Here is a 19,145-nt window from a genome sequence, read left to right on the forward strand (position 1 = left end):
ACAGATTATTTACAGGATTAAATAAGATGAAGCCCTTATCCACAGTGCCCAGCACACAGCAGTCTGCTCAATAAGCACAAACTATTAAAAATATTTTGTAGGAAGGGTACCCTTTGTACTCACCAATTTGCAATGGGAAGGAGGGAATGGTATCCACGTCCACGGCGGCCCTGATTGCTGCAATTTGGTCATGTGCAACCTCTGTAGCTCTCACCTGGCACCCAGAGAATCCCTTTATTTTGCAGTTATCTCAGAATATTAACTACAATGTGTGGTTCATGAGAACAGGCCCCATTGTCTGCCTTCCTCACTCTGCATCGCCAGGGACTGGCATATAGTAGGTACTCAAGAAATACTTGTGAAACGAACACATGAATGGAAAGCCCCGTCTGATACCCTTCCCTGAGTGGTTCAGTGTCTTGGGTATGTGGGTGGGGAAGGGGATTGGGCTGTAGACATTAGAGGATTTATATTAAGTACTAAAGAGCACCCATTCAACCTCAGAGACCTCCTAGAGTCACTGCCATAAGCTTGTAGGGGGCAGACAAAGGTGAATAAGACATGCCGCCTTCTAAGGCATTTCTAGGTAGCCCGGGAAGATCAGGAGATCAGAGGACAACCTAAAGAACAGTTGTATCTAGATGTGGTGAATGTTGCAAAGGCTCAGAGTGCTGCAGGAACGTTAGGGGGCTGGGCCTTCTGGGAGGAGTGAGCTCTGGGTAGGTAGAGGAGGGGTTCCAGAGGGAAGGGCACAAGGGGAGAGCCGGGGGCTGGCACTGGCTTCATTGAAGGATGAGGTGGGAGTTGGTTAGGGAGGAGAGTAGAAGAGAGGACCAAATGGATAGATAGGGCTCAGATATCCTGGACCACCTGTGAAACAGTTCCCTTATGAGCATGAAAACCCTTTGGAATAGTAACAATACTATCTAAGTTGTAGAGTGTTCTCTTGTCTCACAGAGAGAGGGCGGCAACATAGCGGTGGTTAGGAGCCGGGATTCTGGAGCCAAATGGTTTTTTTGGTTTCATTCCTGGCTGACTTACTAGCTGTGTGATCCTGGGTAAGGAACTTAGCCTTCATTATTTCCCTTCTCCATAAATCGGGGATGATGACAGTACCTGCCTCACAGGGTTGTCAAGGATTATCATGAGGCTAAACAAATTAGTATATAGCGAGCACTCAGAAGAGAGGAAGGCACATAGTAAGTGTTTTGTACATGTTCTCTCTTTTTTTAATATTATTATTACTAAGTAGGCTCCATGCTTAGCATGAAGACCAATGTGGGGCTTCAACTCACAACCTTGAGATTGACCCTTGAGCTGAGATCAAGACTCGGATGCTTAAGCAACCAGGTGCCCCAGGTGTTCACTCTTATTAGCATTTTCAAACCCATGACTTGAGTGGTTCTTATACTCTGGCCTGTTATCAGAGGCTTCGGGGGGCTTGTTAGAGTACAAGTAATGCGGATGTTTTGCTTCCCCTGTGCCGTTTCTGCAGGAGGTCTTGACTATTTCTCTGAAGTTTACTTTCCCTTCCATGACACCAGCCCCTCCGTCATCCTTGGGTCACTGAAACATATGTGTGTGAGCAGAGTGTGCTACTCTTGGGTTGGGTGGGTGCATCAGTGAGCAAAGTGCTGGCTGTGGGCCTTACCAGATGGTAAGAAACCTGGCCGGCTCAACTTCCACACAGCCGCCTGTGGTGGCACTTGTCCTGGAAGAAGATTGAGATCTCCTGAGTAGTGCTCATCCAATCTAGTGTTCCTCTTCCTTCCTTCTCTTTCTCTCCCTTCAAGAGATAGGTGGGTGATCCCTGCTGTATGTTGGTGATTGGGGTGGGGTGGGAAGGTCTTCAGGCCTTCAAGCAGAATTTGCTAGAAATTCCAATAAATTCCACAGTAATTCTCATGTGGGCCTGAATTTGAGAACCATTGCACTATTAGTTGGACCCATCCAATAACTCTGTTGACGGGTATTATTTTATCATTCCTACTTTATTGATGAGGGAAATGAGGTTTAATGGCATTTAGATGACTTATTTAGGACCTGACTCAAGCCTAACTCCAGGTCTTAGATCATTTCCCCATACTAGGTCAAAGGATTTGAAACAAAAGCATGGAGATTTAAAATAATCCAGCAGCTGTGGGGAATAGATTGGAGGGGGAAGCTCTTATCCTGCGACTAATGCTATTTAATTCCAGTCGATTCAACAAATTCATTGAGTCCCTCCTCTGTACAGCACATTATGAGGCCGTCCTCTGAACACTTCCAGTGCGATGTCAGGATGGTGTGGGCCATTCACTTCTTAGTATCCAGAGTGGCTTCCGGCGCCCTAAGGGTTTGCATATTTGCTACATGCCTAATCCCACCCTGAGCCCCAATATAACATTGAAGGACATTTTACTTATTCAGAGAACCAGCCCAAGAAATCCAAATAAAGACTGATTTTAAGCTATTTCTCAACTACCGTCATCCTCCAATTAGCTTCCAACCAAAAGCATGATCCTATCCTGTACCCCACAGGGGGGAGCAAACATAAGACTCTCCCTGTTGTATTAGTAGAAAACCTCCCACCTCAGGGACACCCTTGTTAAGGTGGGCAGCAAACCACTCCTATCCTTTCAGCGAGATTCATCACCGGTTACCTGGCAGTCTATTCCCTGGTCCTGGGCCCGTTCCTCACATGCAGGTTTTTCGCCCATATGCACCGGTCCTAGAGGTTGGCCTCATTCATTCCGTACCTTACTTATTTTTAGGTTCCCCGTAGTGTTAAACATAGCAGTGCTTAATGAATATTTGTTGACTGGGCATAAGGATCAAGAAGACACAGGTCCAGAACTGTTCTTCAAAATGATTTAAAGAGTACTTAGGATTTCACACAATGAAAGTCTTTCCCATGGTTTGTCATGATGCCTGAAATTCTCCCACTGGGATTTATTCCATCATTTATTCCATCACGTCTCAAAGACCTTGTGATATTCAGAGGTGTCGCAGTAAAGGCGATGGACATGTGGGTTCCGGCGGTATCCCGTCTGTAGGCCCTCTGCTCTCGTGAAACTAAATAAAACTAAGATGAGCGCGGGAGGAAGGGCACGGATGCTTGTCCTGCAGGAAGCCGGGGGAAAGGACCAGTGACTGTAGCCTGGAGAGTCAGGAAAGGGAGAGCCGGGCTTTGGGAGAACTTGGTTTTCCGGGGACCGGGCGGGAGGGAGGCGGAGGTTGAAGACAGCACCCTGAGCAGCCCTGCTGGGATTCTCCCCACAGTGAGCACTGCTGGCTCACCTCACCTCCCAACACCATCTTTTTTTTACAGGTTTGTTTTTCAGGAAAAAAACGGCTGTGTCCTAACTGGGTTTTCCAGACCTTGGTTATAACTCTCATCGCTGTGATGGCATTTTGGTAAGAAAAGCTTCAGTGTTCTGCTATCTCAAGCTCTTTTTTCCTTCCCATTTTCCTTTTCTCACGTATGGACTAGGGACTGACCCCAACGAGGGGCCTTTAACTGGACATTGACCTTGGATTTAGCTTAGAGGTAAGCGAACCCCCTGCTTTCTTTTTTAAGACTTTATTTATTATCGGTGGGGGGGATGATGGCGGAGAAGCAGTCTCCTCGCTGAGCAGGGGACCTGATGTGGGGCCTCAGGATCCTGACCTGAGCCAGAGGCAGGTGCTTACCGACTCAGCCACCTGGGTGCTCCAGGAGGCCCTTTATAAACTCATATTCTAACGAAAAAAAGCATGGGCTTTCTGTACCTAAATGTGGCATGAAGGATGATTTTTTTTTTCAATCAACTGATATTTTTTAGTAGCTTACTGGGCCTTGTGTGTGTGTGTGTGTGTGTGTGTGTGTGTGTGTGTGTGTATCTTTTTTTATTCAGTGTTATAAATAATTGTCTCAAATTGTTGGTTCTCTTTCCCGTCCATTTGGGGGAAAGGAGTAAGAGGGAAGGCAGTCTGGTGCAATCTGTGCTCCCCTGGACACGCCTGATTGTTAGGATTCTTCTAGATTCCTCAGTGAAGACTTCCCAGCAAAGGGCCTACGAGAGAACCCCAGGGTATACAGTATATTGAAACTGCAGCCAGATGTGCTAAGCAGCTGAGGCCCGCAGACACAGTCAGGATGGAGAGTTTGCTGTGCAAGCAGCGGGCACTTACCCCCGTCCGCCTCTGCAGGGCGAGGGGAGCCAGGCCTCCCTGGGGGGCAGGGCCTTCCTGGGGCTCCAGGGGCCTGGGTCCTCTGGGTCTCCCTGTCCGTAGCCTGTTGGGCTGGCCGAAGGGCTGTTTGTCTCTCTCTCTCCCAAAAAATGCTTTGCAAGTGTAGGAAAGGGCTGCCGGGCCTGGTCTCGAGGCCCAGTGAGGGATGGGGCCAGGGTGCTCGTGGCTGCTGGCCACCGCCTTCCTGGCTCTGGAGGCTCGTGGGTCTCTGCCCCCCCTGCCCCCTGGGGTGCGAGGCCCTGGGGACCCGCTGCCTTCTCCTCCGTTTCCCCAGCGAGCTGCCCTGCACTGGGATTCGAGCACCTGCTAAACGGTCTCTCTGGGCCAGAAGCAGAATTTGCCCCCAAGGAGAGGAGCCGATGTCCCCTTGCTGCACGGTTCTGGAAGTTCTGGGGGTCGTGCGTGGACGTGAATGCCGGAGATGACTTAGAGCGAGCACCTGAGGGAACGGGGGGCAGGGTGGGAGGCCCGGGAGCCCCGGTGGCAGCAGGTGGCAGGTGGGGTCCATGTGACGGCATCTCTGGGGCTCAGCAGCACTGCGCCTGGACGGGGAGCACTGCAACCAGCCGAGAACTCTGCAGACTTTCTTCTTTGTGGGTAGAATTCAGAAGTGCCGCACGTTCGCTGGCGTCTATTTGATAGTAGTCACCCCAGGCCCTTGGAGGGCACGATGGGGTGGGGAGCCACATCTGGGGAGGCAGGTGTGAGGCCAGGCTGGCCGGTCCTGTGGCCCACTGTCAGGGCGCCCTTGCTCCAGGGAACGTCTGGGGGCGCAGCGCTGTGGAGTGCGGCCTCCCAAAGCCCAGAGCCTTTGGGCAAACCTGCTGCTTGTGTGTCTGCGACCTGCTGGTCGAGGGAAAGGGCGCAGCCCCCCCTTGCAGTCACGGTGGCCTCCTCTCCCCGGCCTGCTGTTGCAGCCTGAAAAGGCAGGCGGCCGGCCAGGTCAGAGGGGCTCAGGGGAGGCCCCCCCAGGGGCCCAGGCCTCCTCCCCTAGCCTTCCTGAGGCAGCAGCCCAGGCCCAGGGGGCTGCTCTCTGGAAACGTCCACCAGCGCCGAGGAGCCAGGGCCTCTGGGCCCAGGGACACCGAGGGCTTGCTCGCCCCAGGCCGGCGGCTCCGTGGTGCCCCAGTGGCCCTGTGGCCCGTCAGGGGGGACCTGTGGCCGCCAGCTGTAGGGGGGGAACGCATGTGAGCTCAAATCTGTCACCTAAGCCTTCCTTCTCATGTTGTTTTCTGTTTCCTTTTTTAAACAGCGCCCTGACGATAGTCTCCCTTTACATACTTAGCTTAAAAGATCAAAACCGACGTGCCCCAAACCTCCCTCTGAGGTGAGAGTGTTGGGCTGCTTTTCCTTGGGGGAGAAGGACTCTTGAAGGCCTCCTTCGTTAATCGGTTTGCTCTCTTCCCTCAGCAACCTCACCAGCTCTCAGGAGCCGGCCCCGCCGCCCACAGCCTCCCCCTCAGGTAGGACTTTCACATTCCTCACCCCCAAACCCAGCCTGGTTCAGGGGAATTGTCAACAGAAGAACCAGCCTTTCAGGTTAACCTTGTCGTCTCCCTCCCCCTCCGCCCCACTCTCTGCAGCACCTCCTCCAGCCCTGGCGACCACACAGGCCTCCCTTCAAGTCCCAGAAATCACTTTCTGTGAGGTCCTGCCCTGTCGGGAGACTTACTGCTGCCCCATCTGGGGAAAGAGAAGAGTCTCCTCAAGTCGCGTGCGGAGGCGGTCCCGGGAGGAGGATGCCCATCCGGGGCCGTGGGCAGGTAAAGGATGTTCAAAGAGAAGCGACTGTGGGGACTCTGCCCCTGAGGTGTTTTTCTTTGCAAATATTTACTTGCATAATCTGTTCATGGTTCCAGACAGTGGTTCTACTTGGGGTGGCAAGATCCTCCCCAACACAAGTGTGCAAGCTTGCCGTCTCTGTAATCGTGAGTTCCCTGCCCGGGGATGAAATTGTGGTTGATGCAAGGGGAAAGGGCTCATTTGTCCATGGCCAACAAAGACAGTCATAGTAGAACATGTCAAGTAATCCTGGGTGGGTTGCGTAGATTTTCTGGCTCAGTTAGAACTTATAAAATGATGTCGTATCTGGGCTTCCTGCCCAAACCAAGTAGGGCAAAATGCAAAAGGCTTTAGAACTCTAATGAGTTCAGGGTAAGCTGCGAGTCAGTGAAAATCACAACCACTTTCAGAATATCTGCTTCTTCCTCCTGGGGAGAAACACACACACACACACACACACACACACACGGAATTTTTTAAGTAACAGATTTCTCATGTTAAAAAAAATTATGGAGACTTGATCAAGGGCTAAAAGTATAGTTATCTCTGTAAAAACATATATAACACATCCAAATGTATCCTAACTCTTTGTTTGGGGGGAACCTCTGCACACACACAAGCGTATAGACTAATGATGACAATAATAGCAATACACACAGGTTAGGGTGGCTTATGTATTCAGATGCCATGGCAACAACAGCTCCCCAATTACAGTGGCTCACTGTGGCCAAAATTTATTTCTGACTCTGTATGTCAAATGTGGATCAAAAGAGGGCTCTCGCTCATGGTGTCATTTAGAACCCAACTAATGGAGACTCCATCTCAACATGTATTTCTACAATTTCTGTAACAGTGATAAGAACACGGCTCTCAAAGCTGCCACTGAGGCGTACCACATGTCCTTCTGCTTACACTTTATCGGCCAAAGCAGGTGACATTGGTCACATCTGACTTAGAACGAGTTGATAAAGTGCAGACCTAACATGTGCCTAGAAGAAGAACCAGAATATTTTGAGCAGTCCAAGTGACAGACATGGAAAATACGGTCAGTGGTTGAAGTTTGGGGGGCAGCAATGTGATTTCCTTTTCCTTTTGATATTGTTCCATACCCTAGAGGTGAATAAATAACTTTTACAAATCGTCATCATCACCGTTGTCATCATCACGTAAGGAGCCATTACCTCATACAGAGGCACTGCCGTAAGTGACCTACGTGAACTCCGTGAATAAACCATTTAAGCCTCACAAACCTAAAAGGCATCTCCATTCTTTCTAACGAGGGGGTGAGGCATAGAGAATTGTTCCCTGCCCCTGTAGGAGGCGACGCTTGCACTGTTTTTCTCATGAAAGCAACTTTTGATTGAACTTGGGAACAGGTGCATCAGCACAGGACAGAGATAAAGCTTCAATGTGAAGAAAGGAATCTGTTTCAGCCATCAAATTCTCAGTAGTCTCAAATATGGAAACGTCCAGCACTGTTACAGAAATCCCCCCAGTCCTTCGTCTCGTATGAAAGCACATGGATCCCTGTGGCTAGTAAACCTTTTTCTTGCCTTGGGAGTCCACCTTGGGTGTACTTGGTGGCCTTTTCGGAGAGCAATCCTCAGAAGAGACCGTCTCACCTATGAGGATGTGTAACAATGGATCCTATACAGGAAGAGGTCATGGACTGATCCAATCTTCATTTCCAAAAATGTTCTTGACCCTTGAGCGAACTCATTCCTATAGCACCCAGCTCTTTACATCGAGGGAAGGTTTATTGTTGTCTTCTCTGGGACGTGGGGTGCCAGCCTCTCAGTATGGGAGGCACTGAAGAGACTTCTAGAGAAGGAAGGGCTTCTCCATAGCACCTGGCTGTGTCCTCCTAGATGCAATTATCAGCTTCTCTGGCTAATGGGGAAATTTAAATCCAGCCTTACCAGGCTCCCCAAGATCCGGGGAAAGTTGTTCCTCTTCCCTCTTTTAGATGAAGAAAGATGGAAAGGATTTAAATGTTCTCTTCACTCTCATCTTCTGGAAACTTGCAAACTTTGGGGGATTTAGAGTCTCATAGAATGTCAGAGAGCAGCATACCAGTGGCACCCTAACTTATTGACCCCTGGAAGCTACTATTAATTTGTTATTCTTTTACAATTATTTGACTGAGAAAATACCTAGAGGGAGAATGTTACTCTAAACTCAGGTAAGCTTTTAGTCAAGTTATTTTTGTTAATCCTACAGCAACATTTGAAGAACAGTACAAACCTGTGGGAGAGTTGTTACAAGTCCACGGATACCACTGAACACTTTGTGCAATCACTTGGGGTTCCAAGGTATCCCCAGGTCAGGAAAACCTCTATTTTCCAGCTGATAAAGTGGAGGCCCGGGACTCTGCTTAAGGTTCTGCAGTAAGTTACTAGAGAGGTTGGAACTGGAAGCTGAGTCCCCTGTCTTCCTGTCCTGGGTTCCTACCCATCTACCATCATGCCGCCATTTATTTGGACATGGTGTGTACATGCTCTAGAGGAAGCAGAAGGTATTCACACTATGGTTCTAGAAAGCCCCTTCGCCTCTCCCTACCCCAAGTTTGCCTTAGAGCCATTGAGCTATCCCTGATGTGGGGTATTTCTGGGGTGTAAAGAAAGCCTCTTCTCTTCTGCTGCTAGTCCCTCCTTCCTTTTGTCCTATAGGACACTGGGATTCCTAAATCTGAAAGTGGAGAAAGCCAGGCAAGTTGTTTCAACCAGACATTCTGAGGCAGCGACGACTAATTAAAAATTAAAGAATAATAAATACAAAAAGAAATTCAAGAGTTAAGAAAGAAACCAAGTTGAAAGAACTCTCTAGGATGAAGAGTGCTATCTAGCACTTTACCAAGCCCCAGAACACACTTATTGGCTCCTTCCCTAAGGAGAAAGACCACGAGTAAAATAGGGAAGGGAAATGAGTATTTTTATGCTATGCTGAGTGCAAGCCATCATTCTTCTTTTGGGCCCAAGCTGATTGTGTAAAACGCCTTTCAGAAGGTTTATCCCCTCTCCTCACAAAGGTTTGGGTAAGAGGTGGAGAGTGGGTGTTTTGGAATATTGAGCTTCTGTTCTGAGGAGCCAACTGAGTGTGATGGATTAGATTTTAATCTATGGAACCAATAAAGATGTAAACAGACAGAGTTAGATATAAGAAGTGGAGAGCTTATGAGGGGGAAAAATCTAAGGAATTCTACAGATGTTAAGAATTTTGGTAAAGATTTTTTTAAAATCTCAGGAAACTAAAGGGCGTGGAAATTTGTGCTTATTTTGTCTGGAAGATCAGAACTCTGAGAAGAGCAAATGGCCGAAGGAAACTGGCTCCCCATGTACAAGGACACAGTCATCAATTGGTTGGGCTCATTGACTTTTTCTTGGCATGAGTCTGGTTCAATCGGGAAAGAAAAAGGTATCCAAGATGCTTGGAACTCAGCCACACCGCCCAATTTTATGAGTAAGGCCATATACACAGTCTACCACAACAGGATATGCTTTGGTTGGACACCATTTTAAATCTCTCCTCTCCAGAAGTTTCTAATTTAGTTTATTGGGAGATCTTTTCCACTGATTGCAAAATTTATCTCCAGCATCACAGTAAAAACCGCTGAGGGTGTATATTAAGTTTACAGTGAATATTACTGAAAGGCATTTGTAAAATGAGAGCCACCCCTGCTTGACTACAGGAGAATTTATGGTTTTCCAATAACCAGCCTTTCAGCGTTGCCTAGTCTTGCCTCAGAGAAGGGACAAATTGGAGATGTTTTTATAGGAGACTTAAAATGTATTTCCAATCCTGCTTTTGAAAAGCCACTTTCATAACTCTAATCCTCAGGATTATGTCTCCTCAACTTTACCTTATTACTGTTTTTTAAAATACCGTTATCCCATCAGATACTAAATCCTATCGTAGGATTCTGTGTCTCCAGGAACCCGAAAACATGCTTCCGTGGAAGTGAGGCAACTCTGTAGTTCTGTTGCTAAAATTGATAATGAACCCTGTGCCTGCGAATTCAGTGGGAAAGTAGCAAAAAAGATAAGGGATGGAAACAGATAGGATGGAGAAGTTCTGGTTTCCGCTTCTTTTTGTGCCTCATAATTCACAGCCTTCTGTCGAAGCAGTCATAAGCGACACTCCTAGCAGGGGACCTGTGCTTGACAGGTGCTTATTGGAATAGCTGGCATCCAGGAAATCTCGAGGCCTTTTAGACAGCACATATATTTCTATCTAAAGGGAAATATATATTCAATCTTCTAGAAAATCCTCATGGGTCAAGACCCATTTCTTTTTAATGAAAAGGATCAAGATGCTCAGGAAACCTGCCTCTCCTTCAAAGCCTGCCTCACTCCCCTTTGCCTCGAGGGTGAAGGAGCTCCGGTTTCCATGTGTACCCCCCCAGCATCCCTCGGCACCCATCCCCTGACAATTTCCCCTTCGAGCGTGCAAGAGGAAACAGTTTTCTAGAGGGTATATGATTGGCCTCTCTTCCTTCCATCCTCCCCCAAATATTTGCTGAGCACTTGCAGAGAGCCCAGCATTGCCTTGTCTGGGGCCATGGCCGTGCCCAAATGTGCACGCGGGCTTCTAGAAGCTCACAGTCAGTTTTGTGCACAGGTAAACAAGCCTGTATGCCTCGTGTGAGAAGTACTAACCAGGGCAGATCTACTTAGGAGTGATGGTGCCAAAGTAGCGTGCACCCTTGTGTGTGCTTTCTATCCGGAAATTGCACATAGAAGCTTGAGTAGGAACTTGTTTCTGATCTTGCCTTCCTTTTCTTCCTATGAAAGGAGCACACACTGTGTTAACTTATGTCTCTTGTTAACTGAGGTTCCTGGCTTTATGTTTTGCTCCAAACTATGTTGAGAAATATAAACATATTATGTAATGCAAATGGAGGAATATGATAAACAGTAGGCGTACTTGGGGAAAAAATCGACAAATTAAAAAAAGTGACTGCAAAACCATTAAAATTCTTTTTAAAGACTTGTTTAGTAGCCCACTAAATAATTGCGTTCGCCATTTACTCTAAGAATATGGTCCCCCCCACCCCCAAAGCCTTATCAACAATCATCTGAATAGTTACCCTTCCAAAACTGCTTTTTTTTTTTTTTTTCCAAAACTGCTTTTTTAAAATGCCTTTTTGGCTATGACAGGGGCAAAACCACTCCCGGACTTCCCTCCCCACAAGCCAGCTCTGGCCCCTAACCAGTGACCTGACTCTTCTCAGCTGCAGCGGGGTCCCTACCTTGAGCTTTGAGCTCTTTTTTCCTGTGCAGATCACATTATACCAGGAGTTACTCAGGAATCAGAGAATTTTAATAGAGGCTCCCTATTCTGGAGCTGTCAAGAAAGGACAAAAATGCACACAAGTTAAGTGACAAAACAGAGATGACATGCTTTTGATGGGACGACAGATAGGTCACTAGCTGATCACCCCGCAAATGGCCCAGGGGTAAAGCTGTGGCATCAGGAAGGAGTGGGCTGTGGGCCGCACGGATCCGACCTGGCCGCCGTAACAAGGTACCACAGACGGGGCAACTCAAGCAACAACATTTATCTTCTCACAGTTTTGGAGGCCAGAAGTCCACAATCAGGGTGTTGGCAGGCCTGGTTCCTTCTGAGGCCTCCCTCCTGGACTCACAGATGGCCGCCTCGGTGCTGCGTCCTTCCAAGATCTTCCCCCGGGAGCCTCTTCTTCCAGGCAGGGACATCAGTCAGATTGGATTAGGGCCCAGTGTAACAGCTTCACTTTAACCTAATTGCCTCTTGAAAGGCCCTATTTCCAAATTCTGAGGGGTTGGAGCTTCAACGAGTTTGAAGAACACAAGGTAGCCCCAAACAGCTGGCTTCTTGGAAGAGGGTGAGAACATACTAGATCTGCAAGGAGTGGGGTAGGGATTGGATGGGTGAAAGGTGGGAGAGAGAAAGGGTGGGGAAACATCGAACTGAAGAGACAAAGGGGCGTCTACTGGGTATCTTCTCATCCTGACCCACCAAGCCTTTAAGATTGACAGACGTTTTCCCTCTTCAGAAGACAGAAGCTTGTCCTTCCTGGCAGGAGATGCGCTAACCAGCCTTGACTGGGGGAGTGACTGTAAATTCACATTTAAGTGACCCTCCTTTGGCTTCGTAGAGCCAGGCAGAGTAGCAACCAGCTGTGTCAGCTTTCCCCAGGGACGCTCTCTAGCCAATGTCAGGCGTGAGAGGTGGCCGCTCACCACCAGACAAGTGGAGGTTGATCCCCATGGATTTATTTGAATTTCCTGCCTTCTTCTCCTATTCTGGTGGTACTTTTAGTTTATTTTCTGTTTTCTGAGGTTTTTTTAAAAGCTTTCTTTCTTGGCCAGATAGCATTTCACATTGCACCCTCCCTTTTCAATAAATGTCAATCTAGTAGGACTTCCAAAAGAAATTCTTTTGTTTGTTATCAGATGTTATCTATTATCAGAAACTGGATTTTTAGTTTTCTTAAAATTTACTACAACAACAAAAGCCTTCTTCCCTCCCTTCCCCTTCTTTTTTCCATTTGAATGCAAATGGAGCCCATTAATCTAGGAAACTCTCATTTCACATTCAGTAATTTGGAGTTTTGCTGGAGCACGATACCCTTTTCCTCTGCAGAAGGGTTTACTTTCTTTTCTCTATTTCTTCTCAATTCAGAGATTGATACAACCATTAGTTCTATTCAGATTGTGGAGATCCAGCAAGTAATAGATCATCGGTATTGTGGTGGAGGCCTCCAGTGCAGGTGGGTAAGCCTCCCCATTCTACCCTGATTGTTTCTGGATTTACTCAGGGCTCTGGGTTTCTGAGACTGAAATGAAAGCCAAAACTACATGGTAAAAGTCAATGCGTGCATACACTGCTCCGTAAGTGAAAACACATTTGTTACATGGTAGACGAGGGAATCATAAAATGGTTGGTATTAGCGAATGTCAATAAACCATGGCTCCAGTGATGCCAGTCTCTCGTTTTTAATGGGGACGTCCAAAGCAAAAAGCTTAGGGGGACTCTCCAAGGACACATTCCATGAGCACAGGGGCTGTCGGTTAATTTTATAGACAAGAAACACGTTGTTACTGATGGCTCCACGTAATGAATGAACTGACGTTTATACATTTTAATAACGGGGAATATTATTATCTTAATTGCTAAGTAATAAAGCTTATCGTGGCTTTTCCAGGCAGGAGAAAAAACATCCAGATATTGCAAAAGTTATCAGCAACCGCCATGTCCATGGTGAGCCATCCGGTCATGGTGCATTTAGAAGCATAGCCTACAAGTAGCCTCAGCTAGCTGGCCCAAAACGCAAGTTGAAGGCAGTAAGAGTGGGGACCTATTTTTCTTTCATCGATGAATATTTACTGGGTGACTGCTAGGTGAAAGGCAAGGTGAAAGTTCTGTACCGTGGACTGGTATCCCAAATCCTTGGGATTCTCAGCCTTATTTCTTTTTTCAACCTGATGGCCCTGAGCTTTAACTGTGTGGTACTTTATGATTTGTTTAGGGCTTTGACATTCATTATCTCATTGGATTCTCCCCAAATCCCTGTGAGGTTGGGATTGTTGATCCCATCCTGCCATGAAGGAACCTGACCTTCAGCGAGTTTAACCAAGTGGGAGACCGATGTTAATTACTGTGCTAGGGTGACATGATGAAGAAGGGTGGGATGATTTGGTTTCCAATTCCAGAACTTCGACAAGGTGTTAATTCCCCCTGAGTGTCCATGTCTCACCTGTGGGGTGAGGCTACTGAGTTGCGTTGCCGTGAAGCATGCAGATGCTGGCGGGGGGGGGGGGGGGGGGGGGGGGGGGGGGGCACTGGTAGGAAGTGAATTCCATTTATCTCAGCTTTTTCCAGTAGAACAAGGCTCTCCTGATCCCAATTCAGATCCATTTATTTTACTTCTGCTTTCTCATTTTTAACAACTCATTTTAGGAATTTTTTCTTTTTTCTTTTTTAATTTTATATATTTATTCATGAGAGATACAGAGAGGCAGAGACATAGGCATAGGGAGAAGCAGGCTCTCCGTAGGATCACAACCTGAGCCCAAGGTAGAGGCTTAGCCACTGAGCCACCAAGGAGTCCCCATTTTAGGATTTTTTCAAGAGAATCTAAAATGATTAACTTTTCTCTCAGTGTATCTGGTTTTAAGCTGTTTCTCCATGGAATTCGAGGTGTGGCCAGGTCCGAAGAATCTGTGTTAGATTCAATATGCTTTTCTGGTGGAGTTTTCATTACAGTATGAATCCCAGGAAGTCCCCCTTTGCCCCAGTAGCTCCCTTTTTGGGGGGATGTGGGGGGCGGAGTGCCTGCAGAAGCACTTCCCTGCTACAGTTCTCTCCAATACAAAATGGTAATTAGGACTATCAAAATGTTAGTTGATTCAAGTTCTGAAAGTGCATGATATTTCCTGCTAATGTTGCCTATGAGGGAGCGATTCAGGGTACAGGAGCTGGTATTTATTATCTTCAGTTTTCCTTTCCAGAGGGAAAATGCTGGTTTGAGGCCTTTGCCTCATTTTCTCCTGAAATCCATGTCTCCTTAACGGGGACCAGAGTCGTTTTCTGTGCACTCAGTGGTATGCATTTGGCCTGGGATTTGGCTTTCCCTCATTTCACCTGTGTGTTCTGATAAACCATAAATATTTGTGGTACAGTTTATATATTAACACCTACAAGAGATCCCTTTGAAATTTGACAGGTATGTCTCTGAAAAGCACAGAACTCTACGTGCTAAATTTGTTTTCCTGTGTTTGTTATAGAATATTTCACAGCTTGTGTGTAATGAGTAACAAAAGCCTTTTGAAGCCTTTCCTATGTATTTTGATTTGTGGTTTTATTTTTTTTCCATAATTAGCCCTGGGAATTACAGTTACAATATTCCTGTTAATAAGCACACACCTACCAATGTCAAATTCTCTCTGGAAATCAAGTAAGTGCCTAACTGCAGAGAACAATTCTGCTTCTGTCATTATTTGAATAGCAAGGCTCTGACCTTACCTCACAGTTTGGTCACTAAGAGGGTGGGAAGTTAGCAGTCCCCATCGGCTGATGCTGGCTGGGGTGGGAGGTGGGCCAGCTTGAGGGAAGAGTCTTCAAGGATGGTGCAAGTCCTCCAGCCTCCCTCCGTGGAATGGAAAGGCTTCTTCTAGGCTTCACATTCACCTGTGAGATGGGGGTGACCTTGGGTTTGACACTCACCAGCTCCAGGATACCCCTGAATGTGTCCCTTTGAATTGGGGTGGGAGCAAGAGGAATAGCATACCCCCTAGGGCAGGGGGGAAACTTGCCCATTTTCCTGAGCTCCTGGAAGCAGTGCTAATGCAGATACCACCAACCCCTCCCCAGGGGAGTTCACGGAGTCAGAGTTTGGAGTTGGGCAGACCAAGGTTCAAATTTTGTCTCTGCCACTTACTAATCTTATAACCTTTTGGAGAAACCACTTCTCCTCTCTGAGCTCTTTTTAATCTATAAAATGAGTTTGAACTAATAACATAAGAAGTAGAGCTGCTGTGGGAAATCACTTGCTAATAGTGAAACCCATAACTACCATTTGCTGCGCACAGAGCATATGCCAGACACTCTCCACTTTAATAGCGGATCGTATAATCCTCACAATAACCCCCCGAGTTTGGTTTTTCTTTTCTAGTTTATATTTTTCAGATGGGAACACTTGGAGAGGTCCAATACACTTGTCCCAAAACTCACAGCTAGCAAGCCGTAGAGCTGGGTTTCAAGCTCGGCCCATCCTTTAAACTGTCACTCTCCGGTCTTCCCGATGAAATGAGAGATGTAAGGACATTGCCCCTTCCTGACACATAGTAGGCGCTTCATAAATGGCAGCTTTTATTATGACTACCTTTCCCTCAAGATCGCAAAGCTCTAATTTAATCTATTCTTACCAAATATTTAAAATGATTACAGTACTTTAAGACTTGGACCCATAAAATATTTTTTAAAAAGGTGGGGGGATCCCTGGGTGGCTCAGCGGTTTGGCGCCTGCTTTTGGCCCAGGGCGCAATCCTGGAGTCCAGGGATCGAGTCCCACATTGGGTTCCCGGCATGGAGCCTGCTTCTCCCTCTGCCTGGGTCTCTGCCTCTCTCTCTCTCTCTCTCTCTCTCTTTCTGTCTATCATGAATAAATAAATAAAATATTTTTTTAAAAAAAGACTTGGACCCTCTTCACTCAAATTATGCAGTGAGCTACTCACTGGGGTGATAGATGGGTTTTATTTTGTGTCTCTTGATTATAGTCTCTCTTTTTCTCCCCCTGCACTTTTCCTCTCTTCTCCCGGTTTGCTTCTCGCTCTCCCTCCTTTTCCTCTGTCCTCCGCTCGCCCCTCTGCTTCCCTGCTCTGGCATTCCTCCCCCATCCATTTCTGCTGCTCTGTCCCTTCCTTTGTTTCACTCAGGCTTCATACTCCTCCTCTCATCGACTTTGCTTCTACGATGAGTTAATGATACTCAACCCAACTGCTTGCCTTGGAAAGGTTTGTTTCAAGCAGCGAGTATTTCATGACTCGGAACTCATCACGCTTCATGCAGAGCAAGAGCCAAATGGACTATCTTCTAGCATCCCTGAGTAGCCTGGAGTAGCATTTCCTCATTCATTCCTAGCTTTGGTGAGGGAAATAAGCTGAAATGGGGGTATCCCCTGAAATGGCAAAAGACCATTAGGAGCCACTACATCAGGCTTTTTAGCTTAAGAACCATTTTTCTAATATGGGTGATTTAAAAATAACACACATACTCAGCTGAGATTGTAAGTTGTCCCACTTGTGCAAAAGGATCATTTCCAAAGACAGATGGATCTCATCCTCTTGATGATAATTAATGGGCTGCCCTCCAGAGGAGAATCATTCTTTCGGGCAGGCCTTCCACTCTGAGAGCCGTGATGGTAGGTAAATTCTAACGGGGCTCACCCCCAAATCCCTTCCCGTTTGTTTACCTTGCTGCTTCAAACAGGATGTACTCAGATCAGGGGTTTGTAGGATCTGAAATCCTGGAAACTTCAGGTAGATGCAAGTTCAGTTGCCCATGAAAAGAAGAGGGATATCTCCAAAAATGATTTTATATATTTATTTATAAAATAGGTATGATCTATTTATTTAGAGAGAGAGCATAAGCAGGAGGAGGGGCAGAGGGAGAGGGAGAGAGAGAATCTCAAGCGGACTGCTTGCTAAGCAAGGAGCCCGATGATGCGGGGCTTGATCTCACAAACCTGAGCTCAAACCAAGAGTTGGACACTCAACTGATTGAGTCACCCAGGTGCCCCCAAAAAGATTTTAAGATCTACGGTGATAGGAACTTCCACTGCCGGGATGATTTCAGTCATGAGATTGTCTTAGAGACCGTCATATGCTACCTGAGGTTGTTTTGATCGGTTCAGGCTCTGTAACAGAAACACCATAGACTGAGCGCCTCCACAGACGTTTACTTTCCAACGTTCTGGATGTTGGGAAGTCCCACACGGGGGTACTGGCAGATTTGGTGTCTGGTGAGGGCCTGCTTCCCGTGTCACAGAAGGCCATCTTCTCACTGTGGATACCTGGCACAGGAACGAGAGAGCACTGAGGTCCTTGGTAGAAGAGTGGTTATCCCACTCAAGAGAGCTCCGCGTCAAGCACTGCCCATAGGCCCTAGCTCCCAACACATCACGTTGGAGGTTGGGATTTTAGCATATGACTTCAGAGGAGGGGATCACGAACACTGAGTCTGTAACAGTAACCTCCTGAGACTGAGTTCCTTGCTGGAACAAGGAGGTGGGAACGGGGATGCTGGCATCCATGAGCCTTGTGGCATAAGACGCCTACGTGAAATTGAGTGGGTTTCCAAGTTACCGTCCCATTCGTACCTCTTTTTAGCAAAGTGTAGCCCAGTGGTGCTGGTAACTGCTTTCCCTTTGCCCTTTCTGCCCTTTGTCTCTTGAAGCACAACAGAGCCACTGATAGTCTTCCAGTGCAAGTTCACCCTTGGAAATCTATGTTTCCATGGTCAGAGGGGAGCCAGAGGGACACAGAGCCTCCAAGAGGTCTCCCAGGAGATGACACAGGTAATGTTTTCCAACCCCTGGTCCCGAAGAAGTGTGTCTAGAGTTGTGGCTCAGCCTCTGTTGCCTACAGAGGGATGCCATGAGGCACGTGCTCTCCCCTTGCTGGCTGATCCTCATTACGGGGCTTGGCTCGCTGTCTCCTGCGTGTCCTTCTGAGGCCGCAGACTGTTTTAGCAACTCTGCTCAGAAGCTGTTGCCCCAGATACCTTTCCTGGGGGAGTCAAGGAGATGCTTTCTCAGGCTATGTTCTTTCCAATGGAGTATAAAATGTGGTTATGAAATGGATCTCTCTGTCATTCATTATTTAGGGCTATCAGCACATTTGGAGCCTCCCCGTAGCCCCATTCTTTGATAGCATGTACCATTTCCGTGTAGCTGCACCGGTAAGCTTGCTTTTTTTTTTTTTTTTGCCTTTTTCTTTCCAGGGAGAAAGAAATAGACGTTCAATCAATCGATCAATTACTTTGGCTAATTCTTATATTAATCATTCTTTTTTTCTTCTGTTCTCACAGGATTTAGCTGACTGTTCCACGGATCCTTATTTTGCTGGGATATTCTTTACAGATTACTTCTTTTACTTCTACCGGCACTGTGTCTAATTTATTCAAGTTTGGTTGAGGACTTCACCAAAGGAAAATACTCGGAAATACAGGCAAAAGAGGCATGACCTCTTGCAATTTCTTTCTTCTCTTTGTAAAATATTCACGTTTCTTGCCATAGGACTTTTTCAGGCTTCGGCTCCCAGCAGTTTTGAGCCATTAATGAGGAGAATAAAGTGTTTGCTGCAACTTGAGATAATGTGGTCTTTGATTTTACCGTGACTAGGAGAAAAACATTTCTTGGAGTCGACAGCACCGTTGGGCTTAAAAATACTGCTTCTGGTATTAAGGAATCTATGAGGTCAAAGAGGCAGGTCATACTTTATCTGTCTTATGTGTTTCTCACTGTAGCTTTTGAGAAAAAATAAAAAGGTCCACCTCAGCCACGTCAGCTTGGATCCACTCAACACAGACTCTCGAGCGTGTGATACGGGCTGTGTTAAGGGGGACGGATGAGCGGTGTCTGATAGCTGAGCTCACATTGACACAAACTA

General features: G+C 46.9%; 1 protein-coding gene across 1 annotated transcript in view; it reads left to right on the forward strand.

Annotated features, from left to right (window-relative positions):
• The window catches only part of MYRFL (myelin regulatory factor like), a 101,809-nt gene extending 83,041 nt beyond the window's left edge, over positions 1-18,768 (forward strand). Inside the window, exons 15-23 of the mRNA XM_072741590.1 lie at positions 3,311-3,396; positions 5,465-5,539; positions 5,623-5,675; positions 5,796-5,975; positions 12,658-12,745; positions 14,858-14,932; positions 17,932-18,052; positions 18,361-18,435; positions 18,565-18,768. Of these exons, the coding sequence (XP_072597691.1) occupies positions 3,311-3,396; positions 5,465-5,539; positions 5,623-5,675; positions 5,796-5,975; positions 12,658-12,745; positions 14,858-14,932; positions 17,932-18,052; positions 18,361-18,435; positions 18,565-18,651 (840 nt within the window). The 3' untranslated portion in view covers positions 18,652-18,768. The remainder of the gene's footprint in view (positions 1-3,310; positions 3,397-5,464; positions 5,540-5,622; positions 5,676-5,795; positions 5,976-12,657; positions 12,746-14,857; positions 14,933-17,931; positions 18,053-18,360; positions 18,436-18,564) is intronic.
• Positions 18,769-19,145: the final 377 nt, after the last annotated feature.

The sequence above is a fragment of the Vulpes vulpes genome, chromosome 16, assembly GCF_048418805.1.
Source record: "Vulpes vulpes isolate BD-2025 chromosome 16, VulVul3, whole genome shotgun sequence".
NCBI classification, from domain to species: domain Eukaryota; kingdom Metazoa; phylum Chordata; class Mammalia; order Carnivora; family Canidae; genus Vulpes; species Vulpes vulpes.